This window comes from Plodia interpunctella, chromosome Z (assembly GCF_027563975.2).
Source record: "Plodia interpunctella isolate USDA-ARS_2022_Savannah chromosome Z, ilPloInte3.2, whole genome shotgun sequence".
NCBI classification, from domain to species: domain Eukaryota; kingdom Metazoa; phylum Arthropoda; class Insecta; order Lepidoptera; family Pyralidae; genus Plodia; species Plodia interpunctella.
The window spans coordinates 6,952,108-6,967,333 of NC_071324.2; the positions used below are offsets into that span (position 1 = coordinate 6,952,108).

The window sequence follows — 15,226 nt, forward strand, 5'->3', positions numbered from 1 at the left end:
ACCTAACGGTATTCCAAATGGAGACAGAGATAGGTTTTTCTCTCCACGGGTTGCAATGTGTTAGATCTCAAACTCAGATCTCAAAAGATTTCCTTGTTAAGGTATAGACAATATTATTGAGTTGTTTGTAGGCATAAACAGCAAACTTCCGTTAAAAAAGCAATCGTTTTATTTCTATTAATTTTATGTTTATCGATAATGAAGAATTTTGGGTATAAATAAAAACGAGGAAAATGGAAGGTAAATAAATGTAAACACGCTATACTTAGAAATGATTTGTATTAATTATTTGTATCTTTATGAGTGATGGATTTGTATAACTTCAGTAAACTGTTATGGCGTTTGTGTCTCGATACACAACGCATTATTATATCTCGGTTTCGTATCATACTGAAAATTACATTTGTGGTGGTTGAATTGTTTTATTTATGTGCTACTGTTAAAGAAATAAGCAAATTGTAAAATAAAAAGAAGTAACTGTGAAAGTGTAGGGGTTTTTAGGTTATGTTTCCATCTTTTATTGGCATTTTAGGTGGGTTTCAGTGAACAGGATACCAACATATGTCTTTTTATCGAAGACAGTATTCATAAAAGTGATGTCTGATTGTCTGAATGAATTTCTCACGATTTTCAGACATTCAATCATGGTGGGAAGTGCCCAGCATCGCGTACTTTTGTTCTCTATTCAGGACTGCATTCAATCTTTTGGATTTTGACATCGAAGTAAGATTTAATTGCTATATTAATGTGAATCTATTCAAAATTTTATGTGGACTTCATTTTCATATCATTGGGAAAAAGTGTTAATTAGCATATTATTGTAGGAATTGGAAGAAGCTCTTTTGACAGATGGGACAGAAGAGTCTGCCAGTTCTCTCCTGACAGAATTGATTGTTCGTCTTCTCAACGGTTGTTTAGGCAACAATGACATCTCCGCCTTTAATTATCAGGTATGTAATATGACCTATTATTGATTTTATTAAAACATGCCCAGTTCATACAAACAAACATTAGTTATCAGACAAAAAGTATGTACAACATGTAGATAACTAAAAATTGTAGTCTTGGCATGACCTTGGTCAATTAATTGAAAATGTTGCCTGTTGTCTCATTGCAGATGTATTTGAGACGTCTTTTCAGACGAAAATGTCAAGATACAGGAAGATACAACCCCTTCAATACTGACATTGACTTTCAATTTCTGCCTCTGCGCACCAAAGTTGAAATCTTATATGCATTATGTGATTTTCGTTTAGAGGCAGAAGATGTATTTGATTTGTTCAAAAACCTTGAAGCTGAGAGTCTGAGAGTGGAACCCTTGGGGTAAGTATATAATAACCTAAATACATTTTCTAGAGATTTCTTTGAATTTCTAGGTTTTATACAAAAGATTTTTCTATCACATTTTTATACATATATAAAATTATTAGAAATTAAAAAAGTGCTAAAGTCTATTCTCATCTTATTTCTCATTGACTGTTTAATATTACAATTATTTTTTAATAGATGGGATGACAACTCCTCTGCATATTGGTACTTTTATGGAACAAGATTGTATCGAGAGGATATATTAAAAAAGACAAAAGGTAAAAATAAGAAAAAGAAAAGTAAAGAAAGTAAGAAGCGGGGCTGGTTTTATGGTGATGAGTGGCTTGATGATGATGACAACGAACGAGTGTGGCAGGTTGTATGTTTTACAGAAGATGACTGGAGCCACCTAACAGAAAAGTTCAGCAAGGCCACAAGCAAGGTTGAAAAAGAGCTGTACAGATCTCTATCACAAAACTTCTTACCAGAAATACCCAGACTTTTTCAAGAAAAAGAGAGACTCCAGCGCAAAAGGTATGTTTATATTAAGTGAGAATTCTAAATGTTTACATTTTCATCTTTTTTCTATATCATCTCATCAGTTTCTCTACATATGAGCTGATGGTGATGTTGGTTTATATATACATTTTTACCTATTCATTATCATATTGTCTTTGTAGTGTTTACTATTACTGAAAAATATTCATGTTTTGATTAAATGTTTTTTAGTATTATTATTGTTAATGCTAAAGCTGCTTTGAAGTATGTCTTGTCTCTATCACTGTAGTACTTATTAAACCATAATCACACCTTATAATATTTGACATTGACAAAACAACACAAAGCATACCATGGATCTAGTATGTTGTAGTGTATGTAGTGGAGTACCTACTAATTCCATGAAGCATACTTTAGGTTATTCCATATCACGTAAAATTGTGGTAAATAAAAATTGTACCTAATAGTTTTTTTTTTCGAAACTGCTTAAAGAGATTCTCTTGATTGTAATGAAAAAATAATAATTTGCTTTGCGATTTTACTTGGTGGATAAGTTTTCTACTTCATGCTGAAATGATTTATTGGTTTTTGACGAGTTTTTTAAAATATTTATGATGATTCTACTAATTGCTCCTAGGGTCTTCAATCCTGTAGGAATTTCCGGATATAAAATTATGAGCTATTCCAGGTTATATTTTACCTAACTACTACTACTACCTACCTAACAGTACCTCATTCATTCAAACTTTTCCCATTTATAATATTATGTAGGAAATTTATAAAAATGTTATTCATAAGGGCACTGGCGACATTACAGGAACAATATCTAGTATTTAGTGTTAGTTAGAGCTCAAGCTTTGCGTTTTTACAGTTACAGGTAATTAAAATAATTATGTCTGGGATCTGTTGAATATTTTGGTGTATGAGTTCAGGTATTGCTAGCGACTTAAATATTCTAAATAAAAATAGAATGGATTATAGAGGTATTAGATTTGATGATCTAATGATACATTGTGTAGCGTTGTATTTAGCTAAATAAATAAATTGCTTTTGCGAATATATAATTATAGAGATGTATGCGTTTGCTTTCGACTTTATACGCGCGAAAATTCTATTTAATCGCCACCTCCTGGGGATTTCAGGAAATTCTTTCTTAGATAATGCCTATCCCCAAAGAATCAACATACTGAACAACGACAAATTAAAGTCTTACCTTAATATTTACGTACTGTTTCTGCTATTAAAAAGAGATAACTTTAGCTGGCGTTCTTTTTCCCCATAGTATGGATATAGAATAATACAAAAGGATATACATACATACCTCTATATTGTAAATGCTAAATAGGGATATACAGTGGGCACACGGAGTAAGCCCTGGCATGCCACTTGATGTGCAGGGTAATCTGAAATATTGCACAAAGCATATTCAGTTCCACCAATATCGTTTAATCTGAATGATTTTTATTGATATAATATGCATCACTCACGAACGTTTGTCAAGATTCTTGATGATGCTTGAGTGGAAGCTGAGATGAAAGAGATCATTTGGTGATTTTGTGTTTTCTTCTTCTTTATGCTCTCTTAAACGAAAATTAAACTAGATTAAGTACTTACTTATGTTTTAACCTAAAAATTGCACGCGAAAATATCTACAGTGCACAGCTAGTGCGAGGTATATGTATGTAAACATGAGATAGATCAATCAACAATGTAAGTCACATCATGCTCTTCAGGAACAATCATAGCCGGGCACAAAAGCTATTATCTTGTCGCTCTTTGTAACAGGGTTTGCTCAAGGATTATATATCATTTTTCTTCTCTAACTGGCTCCTTGAATAGTCTTGTGTATTTATTGTGTTTCAATAAATTCTCGTAGTGAAACTTATTATTGTGACGATCCTTGAGGGTTTTCATTTCTGCATAATGCTAAGAATAGGCTCTGTTTTCAGATACCTTTTAGTATTATGTGTTAATGTACATTACAATCAACATATTTTTAAGAAATCCACAAATAATATGTCTTTTGTAATCGATTATGAAATATAAGCCATATATTGTGATGTTGTTCTCATTATATCTTATATAATACATACAATACTGTCAATCAATATAAATAGATATTGACTGCTGGTTATAGTCCTTTCTACTTTTTTAAAGGTTGTTAGAGCTACTTCCACGACGTACATCGAGCCGCGTGCTTCAGAAAATCAAACAGAAGGAAGGAGAAGAGAAACAGAGCACGCATGAAGTCAAAGAGGAAGAAGGGGACAGTAAAGAAACGCCGGACCTTGCGCGCGAAAATAGAGCTAAGAGGAGGAATTTGATACGGTATGAATTAAAGTATATAATATCTGTAATCTAGGATTATAATGCATCCATCAAGAGCTTTTTATTCTGATGCCTACAATAAATCAACTCTCCGATGCTAAAAGTGAACGCTCGACTTCCGTCGGAGCGAAGATTCGAACTTCACGCGGCCCGACGTGTGCCCTGTTACTATAGATCAATTTGACTCATGTACATGCGCTCAATTTCGTCTTACGCAAAATGCAGTCAGTGATGTAAAATATCCCGCTGTAGCCTGCTGTACAGCTTCTTTCCAATAGCCTAGTAGTCAGTTACTTCTTGTTGACCAAAGTGGAATTTTTAAGTATTTTCAGAAAAATCTTAATGTTTTAAGTTGTTTTTTTTTAATTATCATTTGAGCCTGAAATATTTTGTGTTGTTTTCACAAGCAACTGGATATTGTGATAGGTATTTTGATATTCCTTACGTATGCAACATTTATTTACAAATAATATGCAATTCATAAATCACTGAGGTTTGTGACGAACTTATGGCAACTATTTATTAGAATTAAGAGAACATAAGACACTAACACAGAAACACCTGAGCAAAATTAGATATTCACTGTTAATTACTAACCAGGTTAAGATTTTAATAAGCATATTCAACAAAACACATGCACAAGAGTGATCTTTTTACACATGCTGTTAATAATAACTTATTTACTTACGGGTAATTGGTGTACATGTTATCCTTTGGGCACAGAAATCAAAAACATTGTTGATGCAAGCTAAAAAGTGTACTGAAGCAATATTTTTGTGTATAGGTTTTTGTTCAATGTTGACATGTGTCTATTCATTGTGAAGGGCATAACTCGCGTTGTGGTCCAGGCTTTATAAAAAAAATACTTTTAAAAAAGTTAGCCTGTATTACTCCTAAAGGTTTTGTCTATCTCTGACAAAATTGAGATTGAAATTTGAGTTTAGTATAAATCAATAATATTGATTGTAGATCAAAGTCGGAGTCATCAGATTCGTCAGAAAACACAGAAAGTGAAAAAGAAGAAATGCCTCAAAAGGTTTCAAAGAGATCCAAAAGCCAAGATAAGCGGTCAAAAAACTCGTCGGCTACACAAAAAGGCGAACCACCACCAGAACCTCTAATAAAAACAGGAAGAAAGACAAATAACTCTTTGGCGTCTGCTACTGGGCAAATCTTGATCCCTGAAAATGAACCTGTCAACAGTACCAGGAAGAAACTTAAAACATCGCAAGTGTAATATATCAACTAATTACGTTAATTTTAAGTCACTTAAAAGTATGCAATTAATGTTATTATTTCATTGTTTTTCAGATTCAGTCAAATGGATGAAGATGTTCAAACAGACATGTATAAAGTCCTAGAGCAGTTGACAGCCCATGAAGACGCGTGGCCGTTTATGGATCCAGTTGACGAAAAATTTGCTCCGAATTACTATGCAGTGATTAGACGCCCCATGGACTTAAAGAAAATGGAGGAACGACTTGACAGTGGTTATTACACGGATTTCTCTATGTTTAAAGCAGATTTCAAACTGATAGTTAATAATTGTCGCCTGTTTAATGGACAAGATAATGGTATGTTACAACTTGATATAAACTCTTGTTTCATATTGTTTTAAAGCTATAAAAAATATTTTGATATTTCTGTATAAATTAATGACTATATTTAGTAAGTTAGTAAGCAGAACTCCAGTTCTCCAGTTCTACTTACTAACCTACCATAATATTGTATGCACTTCTTCTCCTTTTCAAGTCGAAATACCAATTAAATTTAGATCAGTACATAGCCACAGCAATTACCATTGGCAACATGGTAGAGCAAGAGAAGGAACAGTTTCAGCAATATGTATATAACATACTAATTTTGCTTTCATGGATAATTAAAAAAAGTGACAATTCTGTTTCCTAGTTCTAAAGATCTGAGTATACATAGACTGTGACAGAGAGTGGGAAGCTACTTTTTAATACTATGTAGTGATTAATCACTTGAATAATTAATTCCATCACAATAAATCAATTCCATCTGATTGATGACTTTGCTTCATTCATCAGCATGCACTTAAAAAATGCTAATTTTATTTTCAAGCATGCTTTAAAAGATAAATTTCTATGAAATCATGACGCATGATTCAAACTAATACAAGTCCTAGGTACAGGTGAACTAAAGTGAAACTGCTGTTTTATTGCTTGACATATTTGAAAGTTATAAAGAATATTACTTAATTTATTTCAGAATACACTATGATGGTAGATAATTTGCAAGCAGCATTTGATCGTCTGACAGAAAAGTATATACATAGATTATCGTCATCAGATGAAGAAATTGCAGTTGAATATCAATTGCCAACACCTTCTCGAAAACATAAGTTAAAAGATAGTGAATCTCCAACTCGGCATAAAAGAAAAAAGCGAAAATCTCATTCTGATACAGGTAATTATATCATGTAATCTATAAGAATCCAAAACAAAGTAAATCGGGATGATTTTGAAGTTATTCCTATATTGGGTTTAATGAGATCAGTTCAAAAACGTTTCTGTAGATATATGTGGGTAAATATTAAAATTTTAACCAGTATTCATTATAAGTATTTGTCATTTACTTACCCTTTTTTTTCAATAATTGAGTGACATGTTAAGAGCACAATTTTGTTTCAGGGGATCCAAAATCCAGTTCATCTGATAAAGTACAAGAAACACAAGAAAATGAAGTTGATCCAAAAACTACTGGAGTCACAAAGTCTAAAGAGTCTCACAAAAATAAGGATAGTAAAGGTAAAAAGAAACGAAAGGGTCATCGACATGGTAAACATTCCAAAAATCATAAGAAAGATTCTCATAAATCTAGCCACGGTGTATCAAGTAAAAAACAGAGAAAACATAATAAAAATAAGGATAGAGATGGAAAGAAATCAAAGAAAAAAAGGAATAAGCATGCAGAATCTGATACCGAAGAAATTATCAAACGCGCGCCGTCTCAAGAGTCGTTGGAGAGCTCGAACAGAAGCAGAAGTGCTAGCCCCTTACCATCTATACACACTCCTTCGCCATCGCCCACTGAACTCGAGAAGCCGGAACAGGCAGATCAGCTGTCTGATCCTGATTTTTTCAAAGATAAATATGATAAAATCAAAGAAAGAAGACGACATGCTGCTAAAGATGCTTGGGAATCATTATTTGATTACAAACAAAAGGCAGCAGATAAACAAAATCTTCACATACCGGAAAAGGACAAGAATCAAAAACTGAGAGAGACAATTGAAAAACTAAAAGCTAAAAATGAAAAATACAAAGATCCTTCCATATTTAGCAGTTTATTTACTCCAGGACAGAGTAAGGTAGACAAATTGTCTGACTTTAACAAAGACAAGGAGACTTCTAGCAGAAATGATGAATTCTCAAATGATGACGATAGTGATAGTCCGAAAAGTAAAACAACAATGAAAAAAACAAATAAGAAAAATTCTGCTAAAAATGAGTCTGCTTCTGAAGCACTTGAACAAGCTGTAAAGGACATCAGTAAATGGTTAGATGACGCTCCCAAAGGATCCGCTGTAAGCTCTCCGTGCGATAGCCCTGCACAAACAATATCTACAGAAGAACACGACAATAGTCGTCTGGACGATGAGATTTCGCAAGGTGAAAAATCTTTGTTCGTGAGAAAAGAAATAAGAAAAAGACCTTCTTCTCGAGAGCCTAAAATGGTTAAGAGAAGGGAAATTCAGAGAACGATTGATAGACTACAACCTGGCAAAGGTAAAGGAAACTTACTGACTAATATTAGCAACAAAAATTCTGAAAAACTAGAAGAGGTTGCACCTCTTGGGTCCCTAAATAAAGTTCGTGATACCAACAAAACAGAAGAGGAAAGTCCAAAGCTTAGTCTTGGATCCGTGTTACCAATTGTAGAATTTGCCCTTGGAAATGATCATTTTACAGATGAAAATAAACCTGATGATCTAAAAGATAATAGTAACAATGTTGAAAATGAAAAAAATGAAGAAAAGGAAGCTTTGATGCCTGCTAGAAACAGTGATGTGACAACAGTACAATGTACTAAAAAAGATGCCGAGGTTGAAACTGAACCAACTACAATAGTGAAACCAAGTCAAGAAAAAGCTACTCCTAACTTAAGTGCATGGTTTAAGGCATTTGGTGCACCTAAAAGTACATCAACAGCTACTGTGACAAAGAAGAAAAATGAAGATACAACTGATATTGAAGATAAAGTGCCTGAAAATACGAATAGTGAAAATAAATCTGTGAGTCCTAAAAATGTCTCAAAGTATGATTCGCCTAATGATTCGGAAACGCCAAATCCGGAAGGAGGTGATAGTCCCTTGCCTAATACCATAGCTACCCCTCGGCAGCGGCGAACAAGCACTGGTAGCTCTGTATCTGAAAGATCATCCTTCAGTCAAGACCTTGATTCACCTAGGCATCAGATGTCACATACTTCGCCTTTACTTCGTTCTCCAGCCTCCCCAAGGGCAGATGACTTTCAAAAAATAACTTATCCAATTATAAATGGCACAGTTAGAGCCGGATTTTATCAAGACACAACATCAATAAAAAGCAGTCCAGAAAAGAGTTGTAGCCCTCGTGAAGCTCCACAATCACCTTATTCTCCATACTCCCAACATGTATATGCATCTAACAGTGTTTTGGGGTCTACAACTCCAAATTACTTTGTAGATCATAACAAGAGTCCTCTTCCAACATACAGTAATAACAATCCTCCTCCCTACTATGACACTACTAAAATAGCACCAACAAACAAGCCCACCGGCCCACATGGAGATTATACAGTGCTTGGCCCAGACTCTTACCAACAAACTCAGTATGGTGCATCATTTTCTCCAGGTCATACAACATACCCCCAAGCGTCTACATCAAATTATTCTCAAGTTCAATCTTCACCTCAACCAGTGACGACAACTCAAACACCATCAATATCAAATACATCACAAATTATGACAGATCCTAAGACTTCTCTATTTCCTGTTAAAAAACGAGTGTATAATGAACCCGATATACCATCTGTACCAACTAAAAAAAATCCAGAAGCCAAGGAAACAACAGCAGCAGCCCAAAACAAGAATGACTTCCAGAAAATATCACAATCACTTCATTCAATGACACCTTCAGTGGATGATATTGCACTCGCATTGAGTGAAAAATCTGAATTAGCAAAATTAAATAGTTTGCGTGAAAAAAGTGCTATGGATTACATGGACAGACGGGCTGGAGAAAACAGAGACAATGCATATGATAATAATGAAAACATCCATGACCTTAAAAAAGATACAAGTAATTACGATTCAACAAAAGCCATTGGGATGCCAAAAAAAGACAATATTGACATGGTTAATATGGGATATATGAATCCAGATTGTGAGAGACGAAGCAGTGGAGAAGTTGATTATACTTTAATCCGGGATATACCCAAACCATCTATAAATCAACAACAAAAGGGCTATGAAGTGGAAGCAATTGCTATTAACCTTGGATTAAATAATCAACATTTGCAAAAATGTACAACACCTAAAATCAACATGAATCCTATTAACATACCTCCTGCACATTCACATGACCGTTCGGAGATGATGAATCAAAACTTGATTCACGCCCACCACAATCAATATGACGCGTTGTCAAGTGGTCAACCTATAAGTAATTTCTCTTTGAATGACATAGAACTAGCTAATAAAAAACTGTATTCTTGTAATACTACATCATCAGCAGGAGCCATTGATTATGGCAATTGGAAAATGGGCAATCAGGGTCGAAAACAAGACATTCTACCACCAGAATACCCTACAAATTACAGTGCAAGCAGTACAAATAAACTTAAATCTGATTTAAGTGGCACAAACGCCAATGTTTTACCGTACAATAAGAACATACAGCACCAGCAATACAGTAACTACAATACTCCTCAAAGAAGCACCATTCAGAGAGCACAAGAACTCCAACAAAACCTACCTGCTGAATTGAGGATACCTAACCCACGTGGACTTCTCAAGAATGACCACATGAATGTAGCTTCCTCTATTAATAATAATGAACAAATTGCCAAAAATATTGATACACTTGCCAAATCTCAGAAAACGGATAAACTTGTTCAAAATCATCCGTTGGTTAATTCAATTCCATACAAAGCACCGTATAGCGCACATTCATCTCTTCCGTTGGACAGTCTGCGCAATTTACCTAAGCTTCCGCAAATGTTAGAAAGGTATACCAATGAGGAAAGATATTTGTCGAGTTTTGCGGGTGGTTCGGCGTCATCTCTGTACCATGATAAGTCTTTCCAAATGGCGCAAATGTTCAATAAGAGTTTATCTTCTGAAGTTCATCCAGCTAGTTCTTCTGTTAGTATATACTCTCAACCATCTGTTGCAATGAGTAAAGATAACAGTATTACAAAATCAACCAATGTTTCATCAACTTCTACTGAATCAAAAGCAAAGAATAAAAAGAAACGAGCCGCAGATACTGTTAAACAACCTCAAGTTGTAACCAATCAGGCCTATCATACTACCCCTTGTGCCACTGACGTTTTGTCGTCTGTTAAAACTGGAATGATGCCAACTAGTGCATTTAACTTTGGAGCTTCTACAAATATGGGTCTAGGCAGTGGGCTTTATGGAGACAATGGTGGATTTTCTATCGAAGATTTTCGGAATACCAATTTAATGGCAGCTAATTATATGGCAGCGGCTGTAGCACATCAACAACAACGAAATAACCCTGAATCAAGTGTGGATAAAATGGTTAAGCCGGCACATCAGAACTCCAGCCATGCTGCTAGCTCCTTTCCTTTTATAGGACATTCTCAAGTACGTGGGGGTTATGGATATGTGGGGGCGGACGGGTCGCCTTTGTACCAACAGTATTTACAGCGCCACCAGGAGGAGTTGTTCCGCCAGACGGGTGCACAGATTATGGGCTTATACCCACCGGGCTACCACGCCTCTCTAGGCGTCCGGCAGCCCTATGATGCTATCAATCGACCCTCGTGGCTTTAGGCGTCAATTTAGAAATACTTCAGTATAAAAAAATATTATAATCATAAATGTGACATTTGTTATAGGAAATTGTAATTTATATTGTTTGTAGAATTTAAATAGCATTTTTGTGAAGATTAATTATTAATATTTACTATTTATATTTACAAATAATTGTTTGCAATCATGACAATGCATGTTTACTTGCTCTTTATATTTAATAATACCGACTGTTTCATTCAGAAGACATCTAATTTACCATCATGCAGGTGCTGCGATTACAATCGTTAAGTTTTACCTTTTTGTACAGTAATAACTTTAACCATGCTTAGAACTTTATTTGTTAATGTGGACACTGAAAAACAAATTCTCTAGTTATTACCGAAAACTACAAGCCTTGATAATAATGAAAGTATTTATAGTACATTGTTACTTTTGTGCAAACCAGTGTGGTGTTATTAATATTAATCTCTACATTAAATTTTGTATAAAAAGTGGCAAAATTGTTACTTCATTGCTTTATTGTAATTTGCTTACGCATATTTCTGTCTGCTGCTTTTGAAGATCGGTGTTGTATTAAAATTATCAGAGCTTACGAGGATGATACCCAAGCCTGAAAACTTATATGTTTAGTTAAAATAGTTTACATATATAAATTAGCATTAAGCTAACTTGAACAAATGTCTGTATGCGTAAATGTACCCCCGAAATCCCAGTTTTATGTATTTATATAGTAGTGTAGCTATCAGGTATTACTGACGAAAATATCTTTAATGTGTTAAAAATCTTATAAAAATACACTGGTATATCACTATATAATAATGAATATGAATTATTAATCACGATTTTATCATTAAAAACTGTTTCTAAGCGGTTGGCTTTAATAATTTACTCAATACTTATGTTTGCTTTTAAGGTCACATTAATTCATAATATTGTTATTTAATAATTTTAAATTTTATGTTGTATGAATTGATTTAGATTGTTGTGTAAATATTTCACTATTTTATTTACAGTCTCTATTTTATTAGCATTGACTATATTTTCATTGAGATTTAATTTTAATTAATGTTAAGTTAATGAAATTAGAAATAAGTTACATACTTTAAGGAATATTGAAAAAAAAAAACTTCTTGTGTAAAAAAGAAAATAAAGATTTTCGAAATAATATGTATAGTTTAATTCGATTCACACGCTTACCATACTTATGCATGAGCACCTCACTCTCATCTATGTCTACCAACAAACAGCAGTGCTTGCATTGTTGTTCCATTTTGTAGGGTAGTAAAGACTATAGCAAAATACTTTTTTTTAATATATACGTGTAGAAAGACCCTCGTCTTATTCATCCAGCCACAGAAGCCAGACATGTGGGACTCGAACCCATTAAAACCACATGTTGTCAATGCCAACCGCGTTTGAGCTGGACCATGCTATTCTTGCTCCACAGACCCGGCGGCGCGGCGCTACCACGGCGGCTCCGGGCTCGGCTGCTCTCTTCGAAGCGGCCAGCGGGACGACTCATCAGTCTTCAACTCTACCCTAGTCCACATTATAATAATTATTAATAAATTTATTTTCAAAAACTATATGACAGTGATAACACTGTTTTAGATTAATGCCTTCTTTTAAGCATTATGCCTGTCCCAGTACACATCACCCTTCTTTGAAAACACAATTCGTATTTATTTGTATACTAGCTGATGCCCGCAACTTCGTTCGCGTGGGACAACAATTTTTGGTAAGGAATCAAAATTATTAGATAAATTTAACTGTACAGATAAAGCGCAACGATACCTATACAGAAGATGCTCATACGACTGAAATATATATTTCCTATAGTCTCTAGCTGGACCAATACGTCTCTTCAGGTGTTCCAGATCTTCGATTTTTATCCGTCAACAGGAAATGCTCACCAGGTTGAACAACTTTTATTAGGGTGTCATTTCTTTATTTCCTATAGTTAGCTGTACCGTCAAGGGTCTGCATCAGGTATTCCAGCCAGATCTTCGATTTTTATACCTCAACAGAAAATGCTCATCAGAGTGAACAATTTTTGTTTAGTCGTCATTTCTATATTTCCTATAGTTTAGCCGTACCAGATCAGGTGTACCAGATTTTCGATTTATTTATTTCAACAGAAAATGCTCATCAGGCTGAAGAACTTTTGTTAAGGCGTAATTTCTGTATTTGCTATAGTTATCATTGTTCTCCAACTGATGTTCCAAAATCAAATCATTTAAACCTTTTATTTTGCCCAGGTTTAATAGCTATATAACAAAAAAGTTTCATTCTAATTCGTCCAGTAGTTCCGAAGATTAGAGTGTACAAACAGACATACTAAGACTAAGACTCTATCGCCTAATTCTATTTTTATTTTATGTAAATATGTTCAATGGACAGGATTTTTTTTCTACTGTTTTATTATATGTATTGATTAGAATATAGGCAAACCCCAGTCTTGCAGACTTCCTAGGCTAGTTACATTTGCACCCTTGTTACTACCAATTTCATGAAATAAATAAATTTTACTACCTGTAGTAATACCATTAGTTACTACTTACTATCTTGTGAATTGTATGCCTGATAGTAATTATATAGGTATTGAACACATAAGGGTTGGTTGGTGAGCAGACTGAATGGAGGTAATGATATTGTCACAGGTACAGCTAGAGATTTGCTGGACCTTGATTCCTCGTGTAAAAATAGCTTATCCTAATATTATGTGTTGCCTTGCCTTCCAAACTATTACTTTACCTTTTAAGCTGATCTGCAGCAACATTTTTCTAACAAAACATGTAATAAAAACAAGTTGGCAAAATCCTCCCTCTGCTATGTCTATGAATGTTAAGTTTATTTACTCCATATTGCACTCCTGCCATAGTCTTTCTTTAATGAGCACTTACATAAAATTAGTCACTTCCCCTTTCGCAGGCGAACATGGGGGATATTATCCATTTCATTTGTTTTGCTAACAAACAACTAGGCCACCCCCTAATCGGTTTGCAATGTTTTTGTGATAGCTAACACAAAAACAATGCACTGCTGATCCATCATTAGAAGTTTAGTTAAAGACACATTTAGAGACCTATAATTTATTTGACAGACATTTTTAAGCACTATATATTTGAGAGATCATTTGTATAATTCCTACTAAAGTGTTCCTACACAACAGTCTAAAAAGACTTGTGAAACTATTTATCTTAGATATTGTTCTGCCCTTTTCGTTGCTGCACCATCTCTCTAATGTTGTCTTCACTTTCCTTGAGATTCTTTTCTAAATAATGCTTAGTGCCTTCAAGTTCTTTAACACTAGTTTTCAATTGTAATTCTTTATTTTTGAGATTAATTTTGACAGCATCCAAATCAGTGAGAATAAACATTCTGCCTACAGATTCGTAGGTTTTTGTACCAGTTGGTAATGTACTAATCTCACGCTGAGTAATACCTGCATGTTGCAAGTAGCGCATTAATGCATTTAACTTTGCATCTATGTCTTTCATTTGCTTATTTGCTTCAATCATTTTTACTTGTAATTCGAAAAAGGCTTTTTTCAACTCCAAGTCCACGGGTTTTGACATTTTTAAAATTTTACAAAATATGCTTCACTTCAATTCAACGACGGTCCTTGTTTTAATCCACAAAGATGTAATCTCAACAAATGAAATGGTGAAATGAAAGTCAAGCTACTACCAGTAGGTAAGTAGTAGGTACATTATACAAATATACATAATACTATTGCCTAAACCGTCTTAAATATAGGCAGGGACAGCGCGCAAGTGTTGATTCATTATGTATTGATCACAAACTAGAAAAAGGGATATCTATTTATCAATTTCTAATGAAAAAACATAATGCAATTAATTTGCTACCCGGTGTCACAGGGCATGGTAGTGATTATATGTGTGCGTGCAGTGCAGTGCACGCACTTTTTTGCAGAAGCGTCGGCAGTTTTAGAATAGGTACCTACCTACACCACCATTGAGGTACATACCTACCTAAGCTAAGACATAAGTGACACTAGGCGCAAGTGTTGGCAACATCCAAATACGTTGCTTGCCAGCCAAATCATATTTCAAGGACCTA

The 15,226-nt window shown here is 34.4% G+C and overlaps 2 protein-coding genes across 4 annotated transcripts; one reads left to right on the top strand and one right to left on the bottom strand.

Annotated features, from left to right (window-relative positions):
- The first annotated feature begins 144 nt into the window (after positions 1 to 144).
- On the top strand, positions 145 to 12,300 carry LOC128683191 (uncharacterized). 3 transcript variants are annotated; one of them, XM_053768518.2, is made up of 10 exons: positions 145 to 240; positions 635 to 723; positions 825 to 950; positions 1,118 to 1,323; positions 1,507 to 1,842; positions 3,964 to 4,134; positions 5,104 to 5,367; positions 5,446 to 5,708; positions 6,367 to 6,564; positions 6,789 to 12,300. In XM_053768518.2, exons 1-10 carry the CDS (start codon positions 234 to 236, stop codon positions 11,159 to 11,161), a joined length of 6,033 nt encoding a protein of 2,010 aa, XP_053624493.1. In that variant the 5' UTR covers positions 145 to 233; the 3' UTR covers positions 11,162 to 12,300. The 3 variants fall into 3 exon arrangements, with proteins under 3 accessions (XP_053624493.1, XP_053624490.1, XP_053624492.1); XM_053768515.1 differs by lacking the exon at positions 145 to 240 and adding an exon at positions 316 to 532; XM_053768517.1 differs by lacking the exon at positions 145 to 240 and adding an exon at positions 316 to 532 and having other exon boundaries at positions 5,104 to 5,361.
- A 2,043-nt stretch (positions 12,301 to 14,343) lies between these two features.
- On the bottom strand, positions 14,344 to 14,721 carry LOC128683220 (prefoldin subunit 1-like). Its single transcript, XM_053768611.1, has one exon. The coding sequence runs from the start codon at positions 14,719 to 14,721 to the stop codon at positions 14,344 to 14,346; it is 378 nt and encodes a 125-aa protein (XP_053624586.1).
- Positions 14,722 to 15,226: the final 505 nt, after the last annotated feature.